The following is a 27,208-nucleotide window of genomic DNA, read 5'->3' on the forward strand; positions in this document are numbered from 1 at the left end:
ATGAGAAGAAGGAGAATTCCAAGCCGGCAAAAAGTGTATCTGCAGAGCTCCGCTATTTCTTAGCGGAGCTCTGCAGATACACTTTTTGCCGGCTTGGAATTCTTCTTATTTTCATCCTACTTCTTCTTCTTCTTCATCCTCATCCTCTTCTTCTTCTTCTGAGGATGAGGATGAGGATGAAGAAGAAGAAGAAGAAGTAGGATGAAAATAAGAAGAATTCCAAGCCGGCAAAAAGTGTATCTGCAGAGCTCCACTAAGTGTATCTGCAGAGCTCCGCTATTTCTGACAGTTCTGTGACATTCCCTCCATACAGCGGTTGAAACATTGTATCTATTTGTTTCCATAAATGGTTCCATTTATGGAAACAAATAGATACAATGTTTCAACCGCTGTATGGAGTGAATGTCACAGAACTGTCAGAAATAACCTATTTCTGACAGTTCTGTGACATTCCCTCCCTACAGCGGTTGAAACATTGTATCTATTTGTTTCCATAAATGGTTCCATTTATGGAAACAAATAGATACAATGTTTCAACCGCTGTATGGAGTGAATGTCACAGAACTGTCAGAAATAGCCTATTTCTGACAGTTCTGTGACATTCACTCCATACAGCGGTTTCAACAACATTCACTCCATACAGCGGTTGAAACATTGTATCTATTTGTTTCCATAAATGGAAACAAATAGATACAATGTTTCAACCGCTGTATGGAGTGAATGTCACAGAACTGTCAGAAATAGCGGAGCTCTGCAGATACACTTAGCGGAGCTCTGCAGATACACTTTTTGCCGGCTTGGAATTATTCTTATTTTCATCCTACTTCTTCTTCTTCTTCTTCTTCATCCTCATCCTCTTCTTCTTCTTCTGAGGATGAGGATGAAGAAGAAGAAGTAGGATGAAAATAAGAATAATTCCAAGCCGGCAAAAAGTGTATCTGCAGAGCTCCTCTAAGTGTATCTGCAGAATAGAGGAGCTCTGCAGATACACTTTTTGCCGGCTTGGAATTATTCTTATTTTCATCCTACTTCTTCTTCTTCATCCTCATCCTCAGAAGAAGAAGAAGAAGAGGATGAGGATGAAGAGGAAGAAGAAGAAGAAGAAGTAGGATGAAAATAAGAAGAATTCCAAGCCGGCAAAAAGTGTATCTGCAGAACTCCTCTATTCTGCAGATACACTTAGAGGAGCTCTGCAGATACACTTTTTGCCGGCTTGGAATTATTCTTATTTTCATCCTACTTCTTCTTCTTCTTCTTCATCCTCATCCTCTTCTTCTTCTTCTGAGGATGAGGATGAAGAAGAAGAAGAAGAAGTAGGATGAAAATAAGAATAATTCCAAGCCGGCAAAAAGTGTATCTGCAGAGCTCCTCTAAGTGTATCTGCAGAATAGAGGAGCTCTGCAGATACACTTTTTGCCGGCTTGGAATTATTCTTATTTTCATCCTACTTCTTCTTCTTCTTCATCCTCATCCTCAGAAGAAGAGGATGAGGATGAAGAGGAAGAAGAAGAAGAAGTAGGATGAAAATAAGAAGAATTCCAAGCCGGCAAAAAGTGTATCTGCAGAGCTCCTCTATTCTGCAGATACACTTAAAGGAGCTCTGCAGATACACTTTTTGCCGGCTTGGAATTATTCTTATTTTCATCCTACTTCTTCTTCTTCTTCTTCTTCATCCTCATCCTCTTCTTCTGAGGATGAGGATGAAGAAGAAGAAGAAGAAGAAGTAGGATGAAAATAAGATTAATTCCAAGCCGGCAAAAAGTGTATCTGCAGAGCTCCTCTAAGTGTATCTGCAGAATAGAGGAGCTCTGCAGATACACTTTTTGCCGGCTTGGAATTATTCTTATTTTCATCCTACTTCTTCTTCTTCTTCATCCTCATCCTCAGAAGAAGAAGAAGAAGAGGATGAGGATGAAGAGGAAGAAGAAGAAGAAGTAGGATGAAAATAAGAATAATTCCAAACCGGCAAAAAGTGTATCTGCAGAGTTCCTCTATTTCTGACAGTTCTCTGACAGCTCCTTCACATGTACAGCGGTTGAAATATCTGTTTCCGAATAAAAACATCTGTATCCTAAATGGAAACAAATAGATACAATGTTTCAACCGCTGTACATGTGAAGGAACTGTCAGAGAACTGTCAGAAATAGCGGAGCTCTCTGCAGGGACACTTTTGCCGGCTGATCAGGAAAAATCCGATTCGCGCACCCGAAGTAGGCAAATATTCGGATTCGACGCGAATCGAATTTTTCCTGAAATTCGTATCGAATTCCACTTCGCCTGGTTCGATTCGCTCATCTCTATTCATGATCCTATTTTTGGTAACAACCAACACTATTTAGGAGCTTTCTATACCAATATTTATTAAGTGGAGATATATTAGTGATTTCTACTAAACAAGTTTCCCAGTACTCTCTGCATACACATCAAGTGAGGGATGGTGATAAAAACAAGATAGGAGTCAATGTTACCTTGCCAATATCTACTGTTGTAAATGCAAACAGCAATAGGTTTGGGAGATATAACAAACACACTTAAACCTTGTACACACGATGAGAATATTGGATGAGTGATCTTTGGCTTTTTTATTTGCATTTTAGTCTCATATCGAAAGCGAAGAGGTTACTAAAGTTATGAAAATTCTTGTATACAACAGAATAAAAATGCGGAAGTGATGTAATATATTTGTAATGTATTTTCGGGGGCGAAAACAATACTGACTAAACAACAATTGTATGATCTGGTATCGTACGGGAAAATGTTTTGTGCTTGTCCCTTCGATAAATATGTACTAATGATCAGATTATTGTACGATCACTTTGAAAAGTGGTATTTTTAGTATGCTTATCTGATTGTGTGTACTAGGCTTTAGATATTAAAACAAGCTTTCCAAACTAACCACTGTCAGCAACAGAGAACGGATAAAATACGAGTATTAAGTTAAGATCATTTACAGACTCTTACATTCAAGAACTTCTGAAAATGGCAAAAAACATACCTTGAAGAAATAATGGGAACTACTTTCTTTTCTGTACATAATATTCATCACATTACCATCATCACCCTAATTAAGCCAATAACTAGGATAGGGAATAATATTTCATATGAAAGTCTTTATTAAACTAAAAAGGCATCTGTATGCAGAGCTTGCTCTGGTTGCAGAATGTCCCTGATTTATTGTTGAAGGCTGCCAAGTGAAAATGCTGGATTTTCTTTATGTGGGAAAACAATACATATATTTAAAATGAGCTTGTCAAATGATTGCATGGGAAGTCCCATTTTACTCTTGAAAGGAAATGCATCCAAATATCTAGTGATTCTGTCTCTAATTTCATTTACCTTGGCAGTATCTCTGTTGGCATCTGGCAGGAGCATGATTAATAGATGAAGAGCTTGTAGCTGCAATTTGATCTTGCAGATTTCTAAAGAAATGAAAATAACTCAAATAAGAATTCTTATATGAAAGTTGGCAATATGATTAGTTGCCGAGAGAAGGCTTGCTTTGTTCTCATGAGAATTTGTTTTTATAAAATATTGCGAGCTGAAAGATTACCCAGCCATAACTCTGTCTTGGGCATCACTCAATAATATGAATTACTCATTATCCCCAAAAAGGTATAGACAGGATACACAAAATTATTATTTCATCGATCTATAAAGGTTTATACTGTATCGCTGGTGTAACAGTATCTGAGACCAGAATGACATAGAAATCTACAAAAACTATTTTCACAAAATGCAACTTTTCTGACATTTAAGTCGACTTATAGAAGTGTAGACTGTGGGTCTGCTTGATAAATCTCTAGGAACCAAAAAGAACACAAGAATTCAATGACTAAAAATTGTATTGATGGTATACTTGAAAACAATCAATATTTAGACCCCTGCACTAGATGCGTTCTCATATTGAAACAAATAAATAAAATATTACAACCCTCTTACAATAATTAACAGTAGTGAGTGAATATAATTCACTGCTGCCACCTTTAATAAGAAAAATAACTACTAGTATGAAGAAACACCTTCCTCAGCTGCGCTGTGAACAGTGAATCAAAACTACGGATTCATTAAATGAAACTCAAGAAAAGTCCTTCATAACATAAGTCCATCAACATCTGTGAATAAACATAAGTACAACAAATTATATGAATATCACTTTAAGGGCTTCAGTCTTCCTGTTACTTTACATCCCAAGCCAAAATCACCAAGTGCTTGTGAGACAACATTCCCTTCTGGGTGTGCACTAACCAGACCAACATGCCTCCCACTCCCATGGTTGGCATGTATCGCTTGTTGGACTGCCACTTAAAGTGTCGCTATATAAACTTCATAAATCTCCTTACTCCTCTCCATTAGGTATCATTGCCATGAAAAGATAAAATATATTTTCCAGTAGTACTGTAACCAATGTTCAGAGACTTATTCAATAAGATTAAAAAGCCACTCAAAAAGAATGTACATTAAAACGCTTGTCATAATTTTGTGGACTGACATCAGATGTGGGTATTGTGCTCTCTTGGACTGCGCTCCCGGGCCACTTCCCTAGGTGAGGGTGAGGCTGCACGGTGACCGTTACAGCTGGAAACTGAAGTAACGCGGGAGCACCGTCCAAGAGGTCTGGCGGTGGTGAGAGCACAATACCCACATCTGATGTCAATCCACAAAATTATGATAAGCGTTTTAATTTATGTACACTATAAGCCTGAAAGTGATATTAAGGTTTCCTTTTTTTTTAGTAAAATAATAACCATTTCAAACTTACCTGCTCTGCACAGAGGAGTCCTGATCCCCCTTTTTTGGGGTCCCCCGCTGATTCCTATGGGGGCACTTGTGCGGGCTTGCTCTCAAGTCACTCTGTCTGCGTTTATTGACATAGACTGGGCGGCTCAACCCCACTCTTTTGTCGCAACATTTGATTGACAGCAGCAGGAGACAATAGCTCAGAGAGGAGGGACAGAGACAGGAGAGCCTCGGCTAATATGCACAGCGCTGGATCGTGAATGGGCTTAGGTAAGTATAAGATGAAGCAGGAGGGAATTCATTAAGGTAAAAAAACTTTAGGCTTTAGAACCACTTTAATGCATTTACATAATTCTAACATATAACTTTACCCAATGCGCATCTAATTGGAAACTTCTTCAGAAAGTCCTCCACAGATGGTACCTCATACCATTTAAACTGTTCAAGTTCTCGACCTCTAATGACTCCCATTGTTGGAGGAAATGTGGCACACAGAATCCTTAATCCACATACTTTGGCACTGCAAGTCTCTGACATTGTTTTAGAAGTGCACATTCAAATTGATTTCTGAACTTGCTACTATGTGGATTAACGCCTCTATAGAACTAGCTACCCTGCACCTTTTCATAGATGACCTACCTCTTTAATCCAGTGTAATTTTATTACATATATTATTGGCGGCTAAAGCCAATATAATATATAACTGGAACTGGATTTTGCTTCCCAAAGTTACATATGACATGGTACCTCTGGTTATCTCACCCTCTATGCAACATACACACAGTATAATCTGTAGTATCTGTTACCTGACCTATTCACTCCACCTCTTTGTATTTACCAGTGCCTACTTGAACACTGCTTGTGTAAGCTTTCCAATGTACTCAGCTACTAAATAAGCTCCCCTATGTGATACTGTCACAGCAACTTGTATTAAAGGCATTCATACCTATTTACAACTACATTATAGTATCTTATGTTTACTTTTTGACTTTGTATCACCACCCAAGTTTTATTCAACAAAGAACTATTGGAAAATAACATAATTTCAAAAATATTTTTCCTTTTTCTTTTTAATTAGCAGCTTTCAATAAAATCATACCTGGTGATCCTACCATAAAGGTCCTTGTTCAGGCACTTCCTCTTATGGGGTGACAACTGTCTCCAAATTTATGCTCCTGCCTTTTTATCATGTCACATGTGTCACTGATGGATACACATGTGACACTATCACTATAAGGAAGCTGCTGATACTGGGGCATGTAGACAGAAAGTGACTGAAAGAGGCTGGAGGGGATCAGCATTACTGAGATCCAAAAAGGATTAAAAGTGAAAACTGCAGTTTATGAAGAAAAAAAAAAGCAATTGCTTATTATATAGGTAGGGCTCAGATCTACAGTACTTCACGGTTAAGTAATGCTAGGGAAACCAATATGTTTTCCAGGATTTACAGAAAAAAACTCTATCTTTCAATAAAACAAAATTTGAATTATTATTTATTTTATAACAAGAATCCAAGTTACACTGATGTTCAGTTGACTGCTTATCACTATTTGTATATGGTTTACTATAATTTGCTGCATGACTGAAAAACAAGGGCTGTTGATGATAAAATAACTACAGATTGTTAATACTATAGATATACAATATGCTTTGCGCATGCTTTTTGTTTAATTACATTCATTAATTTGAGATTGGGCTGTTTATTTTTTTTATAAGGAAATAATGTGCTATGAGCTAAACGTATTTGATCAAACGCAATTGATCAAAACATTGTATATGTAACCTACATATTTTGTAAAACAATATTTTGTATATTTAAATGCTTTCTAGTAGCTCCGTGACAGTGTTCTGTAAAGAACAGTATTTTTTCCTGACTCCATACTGTCAGGAAAACACAGTGCATTACTGCCTGTAATGAATTTACAAAGGTCACAATAGCTGACAAATGACAAGTCTTGTGTTTAAATCTAGCAGATTTAGCAGACTTACTATAAAAGATGTGATCGAAATGTGTTTTTTTTTACGTTATTATTTTGTACCCCTAATACATTGCTTCATACTCTTGCACTTACTTTCTACTAAGGCAATGAAAGCAGGGATATATTCCATAGCAAACAAAGGAGTCGGCAATTCTCTTATAAACATCTTAAGCAGACCAGCTGCATCATTGTTTCGAACCTTTTTCCAGTCAAAATTGTTATCATAAAACTTTGTCTCAAGCTCTTGACGCAGGCTCTGCATAGAAGAGAACATATTGTGTGATTCAAAGTCAAAATTGTAAATGAATAACTGATAAATACATTTTTTTAAGTGTTGCCCCAACCCACTGCCTACTACTTTCAGAGTGCCATTTAAAACTGAGTTCCAGGCAAACAGCTAAATACACATTAGGGAGGTTTACTAAAATGGGTGCACTCAGAATCTGTTGCAGCTGTGCATGATAGCCAATCAGCTTCTAACTTCAGCTTGTTCAATTAGGCTTTGACAATAAAATCAGGAAGCTGATTGGTTTCTATGCAGAGCTGAACCAGATTTTGCACTCTCCAGTTTTAGTAAATAACCCCTATTAGATATTAGATAATTTGATGTTGGTGGTGGGAAGGGTTGTGGGAATTTATAACTCTGTGTGTCACTACTGTATTTGTCTTGAAAAAGGCAGGCTGTACCACACCAAAACATTGACATGCTTTAAATTACATTGGAAAATTCCTCCTGCTGTAAGTCCTACTGTCTGCTGCATATTCTATATACTTTTTTTCATGGATTGCATCTGGGAAGGATCTGTGACTTGAGATATTGACACTTTTGCCATAAAAAAACACACAGGTCATAGGCAGACTACACTGTACTTAAAGCAGAACTGTAGCCCCCAAAAAACAAAATGAAAATGAATAGTACATTAAATGATACCCTCTGTCCAGTAAGCAGGGAGCCAATCAGCAAATAGTAATGTCAAACCAAGAGGTAGCAAAGTGATAATTCTGCCTGAAAATGTATTTCAAAGGTGTACAGTATGTAGCTGTTTGCATAGGGTTATGCTTTAATGAATACATCTTTGGACATGCATTAGTATTAACCTCTTCCTGCCAACATGGCGCATATGCGGCTTCTCGACAGGTGGGCTTTCACGCCGAGTGGCCACTTATGTGTGTCTATTTGTAAAGAAGTTACTGTGCTGAGAGCATGCTCCGAGCACAGCAACTAACATTTAACAAAAAAGCTCTCGATGCATACTTCCGATTGGGAGCTTTACCATCATGTGACAGCCAATCACAGCGGTCACATGATTGGAATGCCTGCCTCCATCTTCCGGTAGATCCAGTTAAAGGGCTGGGAGGTGGAGACGAGAAGGGGTTAAACAAATACATAACTTACAAAAAGTGACAATTTTACAGAAGATAAAGGGGGAAATATACTAAAACTGGTGCACACGAAGTCTGGTGCAGCTGTGCATAGTAGTCAATCAGCTTCTATTGTCAGCTTGTTTCATTAAGCTTTGACAATAAAACCTAGAAGCTGATTGGTTATCATGTACAGTTGTACCAGATTCTGAGCACACCAGTTTTAGTAAGGGCTCGTTCACACTAGGCTGTTTTACCAACGCTTGCCAAACGCCCCTATAGCGTTTGGCAAGCATTGGTCCGGCGTTTGCGGAGCATTTTTTAACGCTCGGCAAACGCTCCGCAAACGCCGCATGCGCGGTTTAGCGGAGGTTGCTAGGCGTTTGCCGAGCGTTAATAACGCCCCACAAACGCCTATAATGCAGTTTGAGTGGTGTTACCGCTCCGCAAACGCCCCGCAACCGCGTCGCAACCGCACCGCAAATGCCGGCCGGGCGTTTGCGGAGCGGCACCATAGACGAGAATAGGAGGCTTCAAAGCCTCCTGACTCGTCCAGAGGCGTCCGTTTTGCCGCGACGCAACGCGACGCAAACGCTCCCGTTAGAACAGCACCATGTGCTGTAATGTGCAGAATTGGCAGAGGCGTTTGGGAAGCGGTAAAAACGCTTCCCAAACGCCTCTCTGCCGCCTGCACACAAGGCTAGTGTGAACGTAGCCTTACTCTCCCCCAAAGTGTAGATTGCTTGCTGTTATGGAGGGCAGCACTGTGGTTTATGTCTTATATGAAGACCTTGCATACTCAGCATCGGGCCTCTTTAATTGTAACCATAAGTTTCAAAGAGCCAACAAATTTTGGAATCTTTGTTACTTTCAAATGAGCCAAACATATTTTTCTTTTAAATCTGGATGTGTTTAAAATGTATGCAGTTTCAGTCTAATTTATCCTTGTGACAGATTTCATCATCATTCATGAATGTCACAATGTGAATGCAAGCCAGAAAGATTTTAAACAATCCCACACGTGCAGTACGTCAATCCCACATCTGAATGTTTCAAAAAAATAGTCATATCAAATGTATTAAATTACTTCTGTGAAAGAAAGAACCATGAATGTGAAGATGTTGTTGCCTTCTGAAGATAAAACTGTTTGCAAGTTATAAAAAGTATGACAACAAAAAACTGTTGCCCTCTAGCCTCTATACAATGCAAGACTGTAAAATTAAAATCTACAGCAAATGAGCTACAGAAATAATATTGTGTAAAGAAAGTCAATGTTTCCGTACGTTTGAATTAACAAAGTTATGTAGACATCAGGGCTGATTAATGATACTGGAAAAAAAGTGGAGCTGTTGTTACTAAAAACATCCAAACTCCTTGCTAAACTTTAACAATAAAGCATGACTGGTTGTTCCTCTTTTGCTCCAGTTTTCATATCCATGCCTTATGTAAGCAATAGAAAGACTGGCCTCACCCTTGTGTTGTTCATGCCACTTAGTACAAATCAACAACAGTGTTGCTAGGCCCGAGTATCCAGGCCACTACCCTTGCAGCCACAACTCATTTTACCTGTGATTTTTTGCCACAATAACTTTTCATGTATACATTTAAAGAAGAACTCTGGGCAATTTTTTTATTTTCCCATGCAGTGGAGCTGTGCTCGCACTACATGGGTTAACTGCTCTTTTTTGTCTAGGGGATTGCAGAGCAGAGATATACTAACCTAACCCACTGATCCTCCAAGTGCAAGATCAGTTCCCGCTGCTCCTGTCTCCCCCCTCCTGCCTCCACCGCAACAATAGCTGTCTTGTGAATGGACTGTTCCTGATGTCATCACGCCCATAGACCAGTTTTAGACATAAGGGCAGCAGGAACAGTCCACCACTGGACCAGGGGGAGAGCATTTTTCCAGAGGATCGAAGGATCAGGCAAGTAAACCACACTGCATGGGAAAACCACAATGCATGGGAAAAGAACAACCACACTGTTGTTCTTCTTTAACTGTATTGATAAATAATGCAGCGAGAGTGCAACAGGGCTTTGGCTAAACCAGAACAGAGACTGTTTACTATATCAAGAATGTATGATGATATTCACACCCTGCAAACCACCACCTCGAAATACTGGCACCAACTGCTCATGTATGCACACAAAACTTTCATTACTAGAAAGTGACTTATGTTCAGTATCACTGGACACATACAGTATGATATATATATATATATATATCATATTTAGTGATACTTACGTTATGTATCTATCCAGTGATACAGTATATATATATATATATATATATATACACACACACACACACACACACACACACACAAACACAGTAGGTATAGAAAAAGATCACCCCCTTTAATATAATCACATTTTGTTGCTTTGCAGCCTGAAATGATAACAGTCACAGTTTTTGTTTTATCCAGCTGTATTTACACCAAGTGAAAGATATAACACTAACATGTCATGAAAAAATCAAAAACAGAATCACTGAGTTGGAAAAAGGATTACCTCCTACATAAAAATTACTTGTAAACTCAATCAGGTGTAGATGATCACCTTCTCAATGGCATACAAAGCCATTTGGCTTTCAACTGTGATCAGCTGTGGTCATTTTGATTAGCTCAGCATGAAAAGAGCTTTCCTGGAGCATTTCAGTTTCTGATGAAACTGAAGCAAACAATCAACTATGGGTGGCAAGGCACTGTTAAAAGATCTCTGGGATAAAGTTGTGGACAGGCACAAGTCAGGAGATGGATACAAAAAAAATTGCAAAGGCTTTATCAATGCCTAGAAGCACAGTGAAGTCTATTATAAAGAACTGGAAGGTAATTGGTACAACACAGAACCGCACTGGATCAGAACGTCGCTCCAAACTGAATGAAAGAGCCAGGAGGAAACTGGTCGGAGAGGCTACCAAGAGGCCTACAGCAACTCTGAAGCAGTTGCAGGAATGTATGACAAAAAGTGGCCATTGTGTGCATGTGACAACAATATCACAAATTCTCTACAAATGTGACTGGTATGGGAGGGTTGCAAGAAAAAAGCCACTCCTCAAGAAAGGCCACATGCAGTCATAACTGAGCTTTGCCAAAACACACCTTGAAGATTCAGAGGCCATCTGGAATATGTGTAAGATGAGACTAAAAAGTAATTATTTGGCCTCAGCACTAAACAATATGTCTGACAGAAATCCAGTACAGTTCACCATCAAAATAACCCCACTCCTACAGTAAAGCATGGAGGTGGTAATATCCTGTTATGGGGGTGTTTCTCTGCAGCAATGACTGGAGTACTTGTCAGGATAGAAGGAAAAATGGATGGGGCAAAATACCGTTAAATTCTTGAAGAAAATCTGCTGCCCTCTGCAAGAAAGTTGTCAAATGGAAGAAGGTTTACTTTCCAACATGACAATGACCTAAAACACACAGCAAAAATGTCCACACAGTGGTTGAAAAAGGTGAATGGCCTTCCCTGGCCTAATATTGCAAAGTCTAGATGTGTAAAGTTAGTAGAGACATATCTGAACAAACTAAAGGCTGTAATTAAAAGGTGGTTCAACAAAATACTGACACAAGGGGGCGATCCTTTTTTCCAACGCATTGTTTTTATTTTTTCCTGACATGTTGGTGTTATATCTTTCATTTGGATGTTATAAATTGCATAATTAAAGCTGGATAAAAACTGTGTCTATCTTCATCTCAAGCTGCACAGCAACAAAATGTAATTATTTTAAAGGGGGGTGATTCTTTTCTATACCCACTGTTTATATATTTGTAATCCTCAAATTAAATGTAACGTACCTTCTAGTAAATGTTTATTTTAAAATTAAAGATTTTATATAAAAAATAATAAAACATAATTTTAACATATAAACGTTAAAGAAATAAAAATGTAACCCAATTTTTTAAAGATTCCCTTTAGGTGTTTTATTTTCATATGTTACGAGAACAGCTACCTTAACTCTAGAGGCTGAACCTGGCACCCGCAGTATTCCTTCTGTCTCTAATCCAGTTTCCTCCAGTCTCTGCAATAACTAAAGAAGACAAATGTGTATGTAAATATATACAGTAAGACAACTGGAAGGTTAACTCTGCATTTTTTGCTGGAAATTACCTTAAATTCTCAAACAATTGTATATTTTCTGAAATCAGAGGCCCATGTAGAATAAAATGGTTACAGTTGCAATTTTTTTTTATGTCACACGATTTTTGAGCAACTGTTTATTAAACACATATTTTCAGGAAACAATACAGTGATTGCATTTTACTGCAAACAAACACAATATAATAGCATTTTTTGGTACAATATAAAAGTAGGGGTTGCACTGAGTGAGTAGATAGCAAACATATCAAGCCCTAAATTGCTTGTGCCCCTTGAAGTTGTGAATAACTATGGTACTGAAAATTCTCATTAGGCGATTCTTTAAAAACTTTTTCAGGTTATCATTTTAGAGTTAACAGTGAATTATGGTCCTATTATTATTATTATACAGGATTTATATAGCTTAATACAAGAGGGTTAGGAGGGCCCGGCTCCTTGGAGCTTACAATCTAAGCCCTAGAATTGTTGCTCTCACTCCAATGTTCATGACAATACCTAACATGTGTTACAATTAATGTTTACATACACGTGCGCTCCCTGCTCTGCACATTTGCGTTGGCATGTATACAGGGGTAAGGGTGTGCTTTTTATTTTCTTTTTACAATATTTATTTGTTTTATTACAATTTATATTTTTTCCCTTTTTTATTACGTTTTTTCATTCAACTAGCTCTCAAGCTAACAAGCACGCTATGTGATAGCACGGGTAGGTTACAGGTCTTCTTTAAGGAGACATCAATGGTCTTCTCTTGCTGTGTGAGCTTTTACCAGGGCTGTGGGTGTGGGGGGGAGGGGGGATGCATGCACCTTTAGAGCCCTGTAAAAATTATCACTTTTTCCTTAAAGCCCCTCAATGACTGTAAAAACCAAACTAACACTGTAAAGCAAAAACAAAAAAGAAGCACACCAACCTTGCGCATTACCTTGGTAAACCAAATTTTATTGAATACAAAAATATATACTCACAAACAATGAAGTATTTCAAGCATGTAAGTTCTCAGAGGAACTATGGAATGGTAAAACCTGCGCGAGTCCCATCATAGGAGTGGACACTCGGGGAACAGCTGATGCGTTTCGAAGGATGTCCCTTCTTCATCAGAGCTTGATGAAGAAGGGACATCCTTCGAAACACGTCAGCTGTTCCCCGAGTGTCCACCCCTATGATGGGACTCGCGCAGGTTTTACCATTCCATAGTTCCTCTGAGAACTTACATGCTTGAAATACTTCATTGTTTGTGAGTATATATTTTTGTATTCAATAAAATTTGGTTTACCAAGGTAATGCGCAAGGTTGGTGTGCTTCTTTTTTGTTTTTGCTTCACAGTATTGGTCGGGCTTCCCCAGCCTTGTTTGGAGCTGCACAACCCCATATGCACAGGTGGTCGAATTTTTTCAAGTTCAGGTTCCATCTTTCCACCTCCTTTGGGTCTCTGAGCGCAGGAGAGTTTGTTTCTATTTTAAAACCAAACTAACATCTGAGATTGTTTTAACTCCTTGTTTACTATGCCATTGTAAATGTACCTTGATGGACAAGGGGTTAAAGTAACACTAAACTAAAAAAAATTCTGCCTCCTACAAATCTCTTTTTTTGCTGCTGTGAGATGATTTCCTGTTAGGTCAGGGGTGTCCAAGGTCAGGGGTGTCCAACCCACAGCTCGCTGGCCGCATGCGGTCCAAGAGGACTCTGCATGCAGCCCAAGAGGACTCTGCATGCAGCCTAAGATGTACACTTTATTTCCAAAAGTATTGGGACACCAATCCAAATCATTGGATTCAGGTGTTCCAATCACCTCCATGGTAGCAGGTGTATAAAATCAAGCACCTATGCATACAAACTGCTTCTACAAACATTCGTGAAAGAATGTGTCACTCTCAGGAGCTCAGTGAATTCAAGAGAGGCACCTGTGCAACTCCAGCCATGAAATTTACTTGCTACTAAATATTCCACGATCAACTGTTAGTGGTATTTTAACAAAGTGAAAGCAACTGCCATGAAGTGGTAGGCCACGTAAAATGACAGAGTGAGGTTAGCGCATGCTGAAGTGCACAGTGTGCAGAAGTCGCCAGCTGTCTGCAGAGTCAAGAGCTAAAAACCTCCAAACTTCATGTGGCCATCGGATTTGCACAACAACAATGTATAGAGAGCTTCATGGAATAGGTTTCCAAGGCCAAGCAGCTGCATCCAAGCCTTACACCACAAAGTGCAATGCAAAGCGTTGGATGCAGTGGCATAAAGCACGCTGCCACTGGACTCTAGAGCAGTGAAGATGTGTTCTCTGGAGTGGCAAATCACGCTTCTCTGTTTGGCAATCCAATGGACATGTCTGGGTTTGGTGGTTGAAAGGAGAACAGTACTTGCCTGACTGCATTGTGCCAAGTGTAAAGTTTGGTGGAGGGGGATTATGGCGTGGAGTTGCTTTTCAGGGTTTGGGTGCGGCCCCTTCGTTCCCATGAAGAGAACTCTTAGGGCATCAGCATATCAAGACATTTTGTACAATTTCATGTTCCCAACTTTGTGGAAACTGTCTGGGGATGACCCCTTCCTGTTTCAACACGACTGCACATCACTGCACAGAGACCTGACCTCAACCCGATAAAACACCTTTGGAATGAATTAGAGCGGAGACTGTGCGCCAGGTCTAATCGTCCGACATCAGTGCCTGACCTCACATATGCGCTTCTGGAAGAATGGTCAAACATTCCCATAGACACACTCCTATACCTTGTAGACATCCTTCCCAGAAGAGTTGAAGCTGTTATAGCTGCAAAGGGTGGGCCAACTCAATATTGAACCCTATGGACTAAGATTGGGATGCCATTGAAGTTCATGTGCGTGTAAAGGCAGGCATCCCAATCAGGGGCAAACTGACCATTTGAAAACTCGGGCACTGCCCGAGGGCCCGGGGTCAGTAGGGGGCCCCGTGAGATGCCCCTGGTACCTTTTTCATAGACTTTTTTGAGTTTGGGCAAGGACACAGGAGCCCCATGATCCCCTATTGCCCGAAAGCCCCATGAGTTGTCAGTCCGCCCCTGGTCCCAATACTTATGGCAATATAGTGTAATTGTAAACTGAATGGCTAGAGGGATGCCGGGGATGTTGTGTTTGGCATAGCACTCACACCCGTGGCCGGTACAGACAAGGGGGGCCCAGGTGCATCAGGAGGGATGCTGGGGATGCCGTGTTTGCTATAATACTGTCAGCACATGAAGGGACTCCCGCTAACCAAGTAAGTTTCACATGGGGGTGCTGGGAGGGGAGGGGGCTGCTGAGTTGGCTTGCACTCACCCTAAGATTTCATGCAAATACTCAGATAGGTGGAGTGTTGTACAGGGTGTCCCTAAATTTTCTGTACACATAGGAAATATCACTAAATATGTGTTTTTTTTCTCAACATGCATTTTGCCTATGTGTCCAGACTAGGGGCACCCTATAGATAAACAATCCATTGAAATTACAGCATCATCCATGTGTGAATACAAAGACCAATGGGACTTTCATTATGCCTTCAGTAGTGAAAACAACAGCTGATTAAAATTACTTATGCTATTTTATTAATACACAAAATGTATTAGTCCTAATGGACTTTTTATGGAATATTTTTGTATTAATAAGATAAATGTTACAATACACATGCTGCCAAAGAAAAATGTGACAGTGTCTCTTTACTGGACTTTTATACATTTTCTCTTCACAATGAAATATATCCCACTCTTCACAATCACACCTTATTCATGCCATTAGTTTTCAGCAGCACCTATATTTGTGAGCAACTATTTTCAAGAATGAAGCACATGAAGGGCAATATCTGATGAGCACCTTGAGAATTCATTGAGAATTGCTACCACATCCATGAAACCAGCTATTGATGTGTTCATTTATTAAAAATAGTGTCAAATATCGCACTTATATTTTATGTTGCCATCTTTTACTTTTATAATTAAAAATATTGCAAACAAAATTATGGTTTATTACACAGATAGGTACATTATCTATATCAGTGATAGTTAATTTGTGATCTGCCCAAATCTTTCTGCTTATCAGCTATCCTCATTGTTAGTGTTTTTATCTGTGGCCCAAGAGAATTCGTCTTCTTCCAATGTGGCCCAGGAAAGTCAAAAGATCGAACACCCTTGCTTTAATATATTTTACCTTTTAAGTATTAACTGTATACTGATGCTGTAGCTATTTTTGTGGAATTGGCAGTGAGAATACTAAAATGAGGTCTTTTCTGTTTGTATACTTACTTTTTGAAAAATCAGGGGGACTTTAGTACCAGGGACTTTCTTTTGATCATTTTCCAATAAAGTAGTCAAAGGAACCCCAAAAAGGCCATTTTCTATGGGAACAAGCATAGAAAAATTATTAGAATATAACACAATACCGCAGCACAACAAGCATCTGATCTAATGTAAATATCATACCCCTTCCTTTGACTCGCATAACTCGATTTCTTTTTAATTCAATCCCCAAAGCATCAAAAAAAGCTGTTAATTCAATAAGTGAGAGGTAGCGGACTTTCTTCATGTCTTCAAGAGACAAATCTTCTACCTCAGTTAATCCAAACCTGCTTTTCCAAACAATGAATTTCTGAAACAGAATGAAAAAGTAATGATTATAACTGAAAAGGCTGCCAATGACACACACACACACACACACACACACAAGTATTTTGTCAATTTCTCTGTCTTAACATCTAAAATTTACATTACATACTTATATGCAGAGATTAAATTATTTCTGCAATATATTGTAATAGTGTGAGATGTCTTGAATTTGGATAGTAGCTTTGCAATGGACAGAAAACTTAAAAACACTGTTTCTAGTTAGGGATCTTAGAAGTACGTTTTCTTCAAAATTCACGACAGAAGCAGTGAGGTAATAGTTGGGTCTCAGCACTATGCTCTCTCCCCTATTTTTAATGCTTTGTGGAGAGATCAAAATGAACTGAGCAGCTGCAATGAAACTAAAAGTATTTTCTAGTATAAAATTTAAGGATCAATTACTCTACGGTGTCTGCAGCTACAGAGGTCAGTTTGGCATTGGTTCAAAGCATACTACCAAAAGTATGCCTGCTGGCTGAACAAGCTGGATACAGCAGGGCACATCACTGCAGTGGTGGTATCGGTACAGTAGCAAGGAGTGCAGAGAATGGTATCTGTGCAGTGGTAGATAAAGTGGGCCATACAGGAGTTAGTGTGAAGGTGTGGTGAGGGGGGAAAGAGGATGGAGAGGTCAGCTGCGGTGGCAAAGAGAGAGGGGGTGGTGTTGTTGTGAAGGTGTGGAGAGGTGAGAAGAGGAGCTAGTACAATAAGCTGCCATACCATAGATTGCAATGCCTGAGCCACAGCAGAAGCCGGGAAGTAGGGGGGTAATGTGCACTCTTCGAATGAGAAATTAGAATGCTAAGTCCAAATGTAACACAAAACCTTCTGCTGCAGGGACTACTCAGGATGATGCAAGTCTATATAGAAATGTTGATTCTACCAAACATGCGTGGTAGTGACTTTGAGATAAGCAAAAACTATACAGATACTTGATGCCTGCATAGTAGCAACACAATGTTAAAAACCTACACTACCCCTAGAACAGACTAGGCATTTACAATAGTATCCACGCTTCCGATCTCCTGTAATCTGCAGCAATCCCTGCAGACGCTGGCACTCATCTACCAGCACAGGAAGTCTCAGTCACAAACAGGGGTGGACTGACAACTTATGGGGCCCCCGGGCAATAGGGAATCATGGGGCCCCTGTGACCTTTCCCAAACTCAAAAAAGCCTATGAAAAAGGTACCAGGGGCATCTCATGGGGCCCCCTACTGACCCCGGGCCCTCGGGCAGTGCCCGAGTTTCCAAATGGTCAGTCCGCCCCTGGTCACAAATAATTTATTTGCAGGTTATACATGCCACATGATCTACTGAAGAGGGGGGGATCACTGCTGGTCATAAAAGGATCAGCAACACTATCATTAAATGCTGAGTCCAGGTCCGTCTGTCCATTGGCACATACTGTACTTGTGCATTGAGGTACCTTTCTAAATTAATAGCAGCAAACCTCACAGAGTGCAATGTGTTACCATACATTGAGGTAATGTGGAATAAAATGCACATCACCACAACACATAGGTCTGACGGGCACATATAGGCTATACTTTCAAATTCCTTCATTCTAATGATCCCCAGTCTCCATACAAACTAAACACACTTAAACTTGTATCTTAGCCAGTGATGTAGTTCAGGATCCTTGCAGATGTACAGGTAACAGGGGCGGACTGACCATTCGAGCAATCGGTCAGTAGGGGGCCCCATGAAATGGCCCTGGTAACTTTTATAGGCTTTTTTGGGTGTGCTTTGAGTGAGGGCAAGGACACAGGGGCCCCATGATCCCCTATTACCTGGGGGCCCCATGAGTTATCAGTCCGCCCCTGACAGGTAAACAACGTTTTGCATTTGGACCTTTGAAAAACCTTTGAAAAACCCAGTACCCCTTGCACTCTGTGCCCTAATATTGCATCTCCCTAGCTGTGACCAGCTAGCACTCTTTCTGCCACCCAGAAACTCACCACTGTCCCTGGTTCCCCCTTATCACCTCGACAGGGACATGCAGAGTGAAGTAGAGGCTAAGCCTAGAGTATTTCTGCCCACAAGGTGTTTGGCTTCATCCATTTCCTCCTCCATCTGGTGACATCGCCTCTTTCCCAGTGCAGCCAGTAGAAACAGATCATCTCTAGAGACTTAAAAGAGTTGCTTTAACCACCAGGAGACCTGTAAAAGGACCCTTATAACCAGGGTGTCTTCTGAGTTTTCTGGGTGAATTGACAGCTATGCACTTGGCAAATCTATGCTCTCTTGTCAGACAGTCAGTCTTCCCACCTCTGGGGGCAATGAACACATTGTATACAGCCCGCTGGCTGAACAAAAAAAAAAGAAATTGTAGCCCAGATGACTGATACAGCTGTGCTAGAGAACTAGATAAACAAACAATGCTGATTACTTTTCACATTAAATTTTATTGCATTGCTATTGACGTCAAGCTACTCATCACATGCAGCTAAATGTTATGATAACTTAATTTTAATAAAACTATTCTTAGCTAATGCTTAAAAAAAACACACAATGAGCTTTTTGGCATAGGATACTCCCTATGTTTACTTAGCAAGGTCTCATGAGGCAGCCTAGTCCCAGCAAGAAACAAAACAAAAGAGCACAAAGTAAGTAGGTGATGTATTAATGGCAACAGTCTCAATTCACAAAGCTATAACTATCGTTATTTGCCATAACTACCTTTTTTTTACATCAAATTCCTGAGAGCTGCAAATAACATTCACATGGCTGAAAATAATGATCATTATGGCAAATAAAGCACGTTGGCGAATTAACCTTATTTTCCTAATAAAAGAGAGTTCTAGTAGAGTGTAATACTGTCCATATAAACAGATGTAATAAATTGAAAAACTACGGTTTTGTGCAGTGTTTTATCAATTTTCCAACAAGGACCCTAGTTCTGGTGACCCTGGTGGCAACCAGAGGTTCCCTCACTTTGGAAGGATTTCCTCTTACTTCCTGCTATGGCACAGGAAGTGACGGGAAATTTTTCCAATGGAACACAGATAGCAAAAGAACCCGAGAGTTTTGACTTTACACTATTCAAAAATTTTAAAAAATGAAGCTGTAGATATACTTTAAAAATTCTAGTAAGTAGTATCAAACATGTTTTTAAACTTATCCAATTTTCACAATATTCAAAAAATATCTGTAGAAACAATATGTGGCTGGGGGCAGAGGAAGTGAATAACTTCTTCCATCAGAGGTTTTTCAGTCAGGAATGTATTGTGATGACTGATCCCCTTTAACCAGTACACTATCACACACAATTTATTCATTCTAGTATTAGAACTTACAGGTAAAATACAATCATCCTTCTTTATTCTTTGGTTCTTCTGCTTCTCCTTTTCTTTATCATCAACAACAATGGTCTCAGAAAAGGATACTTCAAAAGACAGCTCTTCTGCTACCAAGGGACTGACTTTTTCTAAAGCACAGTTGTTAGCTGAAACAAGACAAATAAAATACACTGCTTGTTTTTAAATAAGATCAAAAGCCCATCTCAGTTATTTGTGAAACATAAAGTTGTGCTAGTGGTGATTATCAAAAAAGGCTATTCCTATTCTTTGTTGAAGGTTGAAAAAAAGAAAGAAGACAAAATATAAATTCAGAAAGAAGGCCTACACATTTTTTTTTAAATTAAATCCTGGTTCACACTGGATTCGACATTGAAATCATGCAAAGTTGCACGATTTCAAAGTCGCATGTCAGGACGAGTTGGCAGACATCTGTGCAACTTGATGCAAAAAAAACATCACAACAAATTGTGCAGGAACTATTTTCAAAATTACAGATTTTCACTGATTTGAATGGTTCCATTGCTGACAATAGGGTGCAACTTGTCAAGTCACATCGCTGTGAATCAGGGCCTAAGAACAACTTTAATAAGATACCCCAACCTGCCTAAGGGGCTGTGTTGATGGTTTTTTGTTTGTATCAAGAAGGTATTGCATTCCCATACATGTCTATGGGACCGCAAAACCCACTTCAAGCAAATGTAATGCAGGTCAGAAGGAATTCAACTTTTGGTCAACTGCATCAGTCAGTAAAACATCACAAACTGATGTTAAACTGATGCCGACAATACAGGCTCTAGGCTAGGTTTGCACCTATGCAAGTGATTGCCGCTGTGGGACCACACTTGTTTCTGCAGCTATAACCACCCGCACAAAAAAACGCGCTGCCACTCAGGAGATACGTGGGGGTGCAATTAATCCCATTAATCCTAATGGCACCCTCCACGCACTGGAAATTGCAGAGCGGCTTCCCACAATGCACTTGTATTTTTCATGTGGGCCGCATTTTCAAAAGTGGAGCAGGGACCTTTTCCCTGCATGTTCCAGAGGCGCAGCATCTAATTAAATGAATGGACTGCTGTGCCCATGCAAAATGTGGCTCTCCGAGCTGGGCAAGTGTGAACCTAGGCTCAAGCAGCCAACCAGGGGAGGACTGGGAACCTTTGCCTGGGGGGTAATGGAGAAAGATTTATGTGGAACATACAAAGTGTACCATGAAAAATGTGGTGGTTGTTTCCAAAGGGCAACGTTTATTGTGACTCGCCTTTTATCATCACCCACCATCAGATTGGCCCAACCGGCTCTCTAATGACATTTCATAGTTGGAAAATTGGTGCTGAAAGACTTCCCTCTGTTGTACAAAGGGATCAGAGGTATGAAAGAGGTGCAGGTAGCTATACACTGTCCACCATGTGTCACCGACTGTATTCCCCTCTCTGATGTCTGAATGGTGAAATATCTCCACTCATGATGACCATCCCAACATATAATATTAGTACTGGCCCAGGGGGCAAGTCCACCTCCAACCCCTCGAGCCAAGCCCCCCTCTGAAACGTGAAGCCTATAGCTTTCCAGGGCAAACACAGTAGGTTTCCCAAATATATAGTCCATGATGTACAGCACCCACTCTGGTGAAATATCTCCACTCATGAAGACCATCCCAACATATAACATTAGTACTGGCCCAGGGGGCAACTCCATCTCCAATGCCCCCCCCTCCCTCCCCAGCCAAGTCCTCCTCTAAAACATGAAGCCTATAGTTCTCCATGGCAAACACAGTAGTAGCCCAGATATATAGTTCATGGTGTACAGCCATCAGTTTCATCTATTCAGAAACTGCAATCACACTGGAGAAATATATTGGAACTGTTATACTAAAGAGGTAAAGTCCATCCTAACATGTGAAGGTAGGTTTTGAAGAATTACATGAAACTGAATCTGATTTAGCAAGACCTGCTCTAAGGGTTCATGTACACTGCAGCTGATAAACTCACGTCAGGAGCTTTTCTGCATTTTTTTCAGCAGCCCCTGAAGTCTCCCTAATGTTTTCCTATGTGTCTATGTACACTATGTCATTTATAGTCGTTTACAGGCAGTTGAGTTTACAGTTGTTTTTTTGAACGCACCAAACTTGCATTCAGGAGTAGATTTTATCAGCGTTTCAAACGCCAAACACTTGTAAATGATTGTAAACGCAGCAAACTGCGTTTTATAAGCGTTTGCGTTTAGCAGCGTTTTTTAACTGTTCCATATCCAAATGCTGTCCAGAGGTTTTTTTTCATCATCAGAAATGCATGCAAAGCATTTTTCATGTATTCAAATGGACCTAGCACACCAGCGCAGTCAGTTCCAGGTTTGGCGTGAAGGAAAAAATGGTAGAACGTGCTGCATTATGCTCATGATGGGATCCATAGTGAATACAACCAGAAAAGACAGGTAATCTGAACACATACTGCTCTCTCTGCTTCTGCTCTCTCTATTTCACTCAAAATGTCTGAAATAGTAACTTTTTTGTGTTTTTCAGTGCATTTTGGGCATTTTGGAAGGTCTCCTGATGTTATCTTTAAAAAACGGTTCTAAACACAAACGCACATAAATGCGGTATGCAAACGCGGCTAAACAGGCGTTTTTAACCTACGTTTTCCAGCAGTCAGTTTCCATCGTTCATAAGTGTTTTCCAAACGTCCCGTGTACATGGAGCCTAAGACATAAGTGGGTCCAGGTCAAAGGTATCTATGGTAGCTCTTGACTTGTTTTTTAAAACAAGGTTTAAGCTTTACATTTTTACCAAACCAACAAAGTTGTCTTCAAACATGTTTCATGATTTTGGTTACATATTACACAGTATATGTTTTAAAAATATTTGATCAAGCACTGTGAAGTTATTGATCATACAAACCAAAAGTAAATATTCTCCTGTTAAAATGCTTTGGCATCCTAGGCCACAGGTGGACTGAAATATGTCTTTTATAACTTTACAAGCTAACACTCATATTTGCATGTTTGTTTGGGCCACTGTTTTGCTAACTTTTTTTCAACCCGTTAATAAAAGGACCCCATGGGGGTTATTTACTAGAACTACAGAGTGCAGCTCCACACAGAAACCAATCAGCTTTCCGGTATTATTGCCAAAGCTTAATTGAGTAAGCTGCAGTTAGAAACAGATTGGCTACTGTGCACAGCTGCTCCAAATTCTGAGTCCACCAGTTTTAGTAAGTCTCCTTTAAGATTGAGAATTTGAATGGAACACTACCAACCAGGGGCGGACTGACCATTTGGAAACTCGGGCACTGCCGAGGGCCCGGGGACAGTAGGGGGCCCCATGAGATGCCCCTGGTACCTTTTTCATAGGCTTTTTTGAGTTTGGGCAAGGACACAGGGGCCCCTAAAACCGCTATTGTCCGGGGGCCCCATGAGTTGTCAGTCCGCCCCTGCTACCAACAAGACTGAGATTTCTCTTTCAGTAAACCAGCCCCATAAGCTTTTCTAAACTAACAAAGTTCAATAAATAATGATGTACATTTATCTATAGGAACTAGTCAGAAAATAACCTTGATCTGTTCAGTGCAGTCAGTCTATAAGTGCGACTGACTGTAATAGTTCACTGCCCACTTGCATTGCTTTTTTTCTCATTAAATAAAGTTCGTAGTTTGGAGATAATAGTGTAATTAAATAATACACACAGTTTGAGAATATTCATGCAAGCGGATATTAAATACAACCTTTAAAACAGGCTTGCCTTCAATCTCTCTGTAACTAGTCTATTACTTGTTTTGGATCAGTATCCTTCAGGAGGACCTTACAGGACAATAACTTTTTATTTGTATTGATTTATTGTAACTGTTGCCTGACAATTCTTTGATATAAAGGCAAATGTAAAGACTTAAGCATCAAAGTCAATAGACTCAATGCTGCAGAAACCCTCGTAAATGGAATATCACTCCTTCAAAAGGTAGAATCCGGATATTGATCGTAATTTAATAATCTAAGTTGCAAAGTGTACTGTCCTTTGTAAGTATGTGTACAGTAAACTTCTAACAGATGTTTTTGCATTTACTTTTGGTCTTTATTCAACTTTATATTAAATTAACTTATTTGTACAGTAACTTGGCATTTTACTATCTATTAGAAAAGTGAAATATTTAAATGATGCAGTTTACTAGAAGTTTAAATCTGACTTACATGTAACTGGTTTCCAGATAGGTTTCTTTACAGGTATTTGGACCCCATTAGATGGAAGAGGAGATACTGGTAAGGGTTCAAATGTTGGCTGGAAAAAAAAAGAGAAAATACTGTTTGAGGAAAATAAAATATGGCAGATTTGAGCACACCATCTAAAAACATAAATAAATAAGCCAATGTACTGTGTAAACCAACAATAACATTACACATTAAAAATGTTATCTTCTGTTAGTCCAACCAAATAAAAATGCATCCAATTGTAAAGCTTCTCAAGTGAATATGGCTAGTCTCTATGTGCTGGCAACATGTCAAATGACAGGCAGAAGTCTGAAAAGCTGTTCCACTTGGTGAGAAAACTGCTCATCTATTTTCAGCCTAAGGTGTTTTTACTGCAGTAGTATTAATACATATGCATTGAAAATATATTGAACTTAATGGTCCAAGCCAATCACAAACATTTAAAAAATAACACATTGCTTGGCTTGTTATATGTCAAAATAAAACTGTTGAATACAATCAATCACTTATTTCCATACATTTAAAGGATAAGTTCACCTTTTGAACCACATTCCATGCGTTTTTTGGGTGGAATATATAACATGTTCCAACAACTTCAGCCTCTACCCTCTCTCCCCCCTCCCTGTGACAGGGGGTGGGGGTTTTCCCTGTGCCTACTGTCTCAATTTGAAACTAACACGGCCATGAGGTGCTCCACCCACACGACCATGTCATTCATTCACACTTTCCTGTGAATGAATACCTACAAGTACCATCAGCCTTTGCGGCTGATGGCTTGTAGTTCTCAATGTACTGCAAGGGTGCTGGTGAGTGCTCACGTAGTCCATTGAGCTTCCTGCTGCCCGTATCGGAGGCACTGGCAAACAGTGTACTGACAGTCTGCAAGAGCCTGACATTTGCAGACTTCCAAGAAAAAAAAAATGCACAATTTTTACCTGTAAAAAAATGTGCATTTATTATTTTTTTTTAATAAAATGAACTTATTCTTTAAGTAAAAATAAATTCAGTGCTCTCTTGCTCAATCCACAGCAATACTACCAAAGATATTATATTTATTGGCATTGTAATGTTAGCAACATTTATTGGCCACTTAAAACTTTCCTCTGGGTGGGCCCTTAGCCAGATTTAGATAAAGTGTATGCGCAGACGCATGTCCATGCCCACAGTTAGTATTGGTGCAAGAAGGCCTATTTAAAGTATGCCCATACTCAGTGTTATTGCTGACTGGTCTTCAGCTTGTTCCTTGTTTTCTGAACTGTGCATATGCTTTCTGTTACTGACCCACTCCTTTGGATTCTGCTCTGTACTGCTGCTTAATACTCCCTGACCTCAGCTTTGACCACAACCTTGACTCAGCTTGTGATTTAGTACTGCGCTGCCCTTTTTTTTACTGACCCCGATCTACTCTGTTACTCTGCTATTTCATCTGATTCAATTCTTCACTATCACCTAGTGCATGCTCTGGACTACTCTAATGCTGGATTCACACTATCAGCTTTTTTTCCTTCAACCCAGCATGCTGAACGAAAAAAAAAATGAAGAGCTTGGGAGGAGCTTGTTGTACTAAATATCTGATGTTAGTACAGTGATCTTCTTGCTGAGCTATTGTGTTCTGACCTCCCCCCCAAGAACACACTGGTCAGTGCTTGCAGCCATTGACTGCCAGCACTGATCGGATGCTGATTGGATGCTAGTTTTACCAACATGCCTGTTTGACAGAAGCCAGCAATTAGGCCACATTCTGTCAGACAGGCTGGTGTACACATGGGCTGAATGTAGGCCGTTTTCTGTTGAACCAGCTGGCTGGTGTGTACAGGGCTTTAAAATTAGCTGCAGCCATCTATGTGTATACCTGCTGCCTGCCTGCTGGGATCACTGGTGATCTCTGCCATCCTGAACCTGTAGCCTAACTAGAGTTCCCTTTTAACATCTGCTGGATTCTCTTGTGGCTGTGCTGATCATTTTGGCTGACACTTCTGGCTACAAGCTCTGCTGGATATGCTAGATCTTCTAAGCTCCTGCAAATGTCAGCGAGACTTCTTGCTTTTTGAATCTTTACCCTAGCCAGGGCTCAGTGTGATGAGGACATAGAGAAGATCAAGAAGTAGAAGACAGCCATGGTTGTATATTTAGTTAAATTAATATTTCAATCCATTTACTGAAAAGACCAAACGTACAAAAAGATGAGAAATATTGAGCTCTCAGGACAATATTCACATGTGAACATAAGTAACATTGGCATTGTACTGAAAGATCGAGAAAACAAACACTGCAGACATATGTGGGACCAAGAAGTCCCTCTGGTGTAACCCACAGATAAAAAGGGTAAACAGCAACAATAAGCAAAGTTCCAGTACATATTTCACTATGAAAAACTATTGCTATTGAGCATGACCAAACAGCAGTAGGTACTAAAGTCAGATACGTCAAAAGGTAATAATGGAAACAAAAAGTATGAAGAAAGAATAAGGGAGGAAATGAGAAAAAAAAGAATATAAAAAGAGTGAATTAAAAGAGGGTCAGCCATGGTTCCGCTAAGGGATGGAAAGGTACTGAATCCACAGATCCCAAGTTCTGTCGAATTTCGTCCTATTGTTATTGAGAATGCTGATGAGTTTGTCATTAACCATGATGCAATTCAGTTTATTTTTAACATAGTCAAGTGGTATCACTGATTGCTTCCAATGTCTATCAATAGTGATCCTTGCAGCCAGGATCATATAAAGGATCAATTTGGTTGATTTTTTTGGGGATTCCTGAAGGCAACTTCTGAAAAAGGGCTTCCTCTGGGGACCTACAGATATTCACTTCTGTCACTAAGTAAATAATATTAAACATTTGGATCCAAAATCTAGACACCACAGGGCACTGCCACCAGATGTGGCACATGGTTCCCACGTGCCCACAGCGCCGAAAACAGGAAGGCG

The 27,208-nt window shown here is 39.8% G+C and overlaps 1 protein-coding gene across 3 annotated transcripts in view; it reads right to left on the reverse strand.

Moving 5' to 3' along the window:
• Positions 1–27,208, reverse strand: part of ARHGAP28 (Rho GTPase activating protein 28) — a 181,583-nt gene that overhangs the window by 34,320 nt on the left and 120,055 nt on the right. For 2 of the 3 annotated variants that reach the window (XM_089683631.1, XM_089683633.1), the window contains exons 4-11: positions 24,264–24,351; positions 22,720–22,782; positions 20,082–20,230; positions 16,604–16,769; positions 16,427–16,518; positions 12,037–12,114; positions 6,810–6,972; positions 3,337–3,419 (exon numbers count right to left, since the gene is read on the reverse strand). In XM_089683631.1, coding sequence (XP_089539757.1) covers positions 3,337–3,419; positions 6,810–6,972; positions 12,037–12,114; positions 16,427–16,518; positions 16,604–16,769; positions 20,082–20,230; positions 22,720–22,782; positions 24,264–24,351 — 882 coding nt within the window. The remainder of the gene's footprint in view (positions 1–3,336; positions 3,420–6,809; positions 6,973–12,036; positions 12,115–16,426; positions 16,519–16,603; positions 16,770–20,081; positions 20,231–22,719; positions 22,783–24,263; positions 24,352–27,208) is intronic. The other variant, XM_089683632.1, reaches the window with a different exon arrangement.

This window comes from Staurois parvus, unplaced genomic scaffold (genome assembly GCF_062004578.1).
Source record: "Staurois parvus isolate SC_StPar_1 unplaced genomic scaffold, SC_StPar_1.0 ptg000317l, whole genome shotgun sequence".
NCBI classification, from domain to species: domain Eukaryota; kingdom Metazoa; phylum Chordata; class Amphibia; order Anura; family Ranidae; genus Staurois; species Staurois parvus.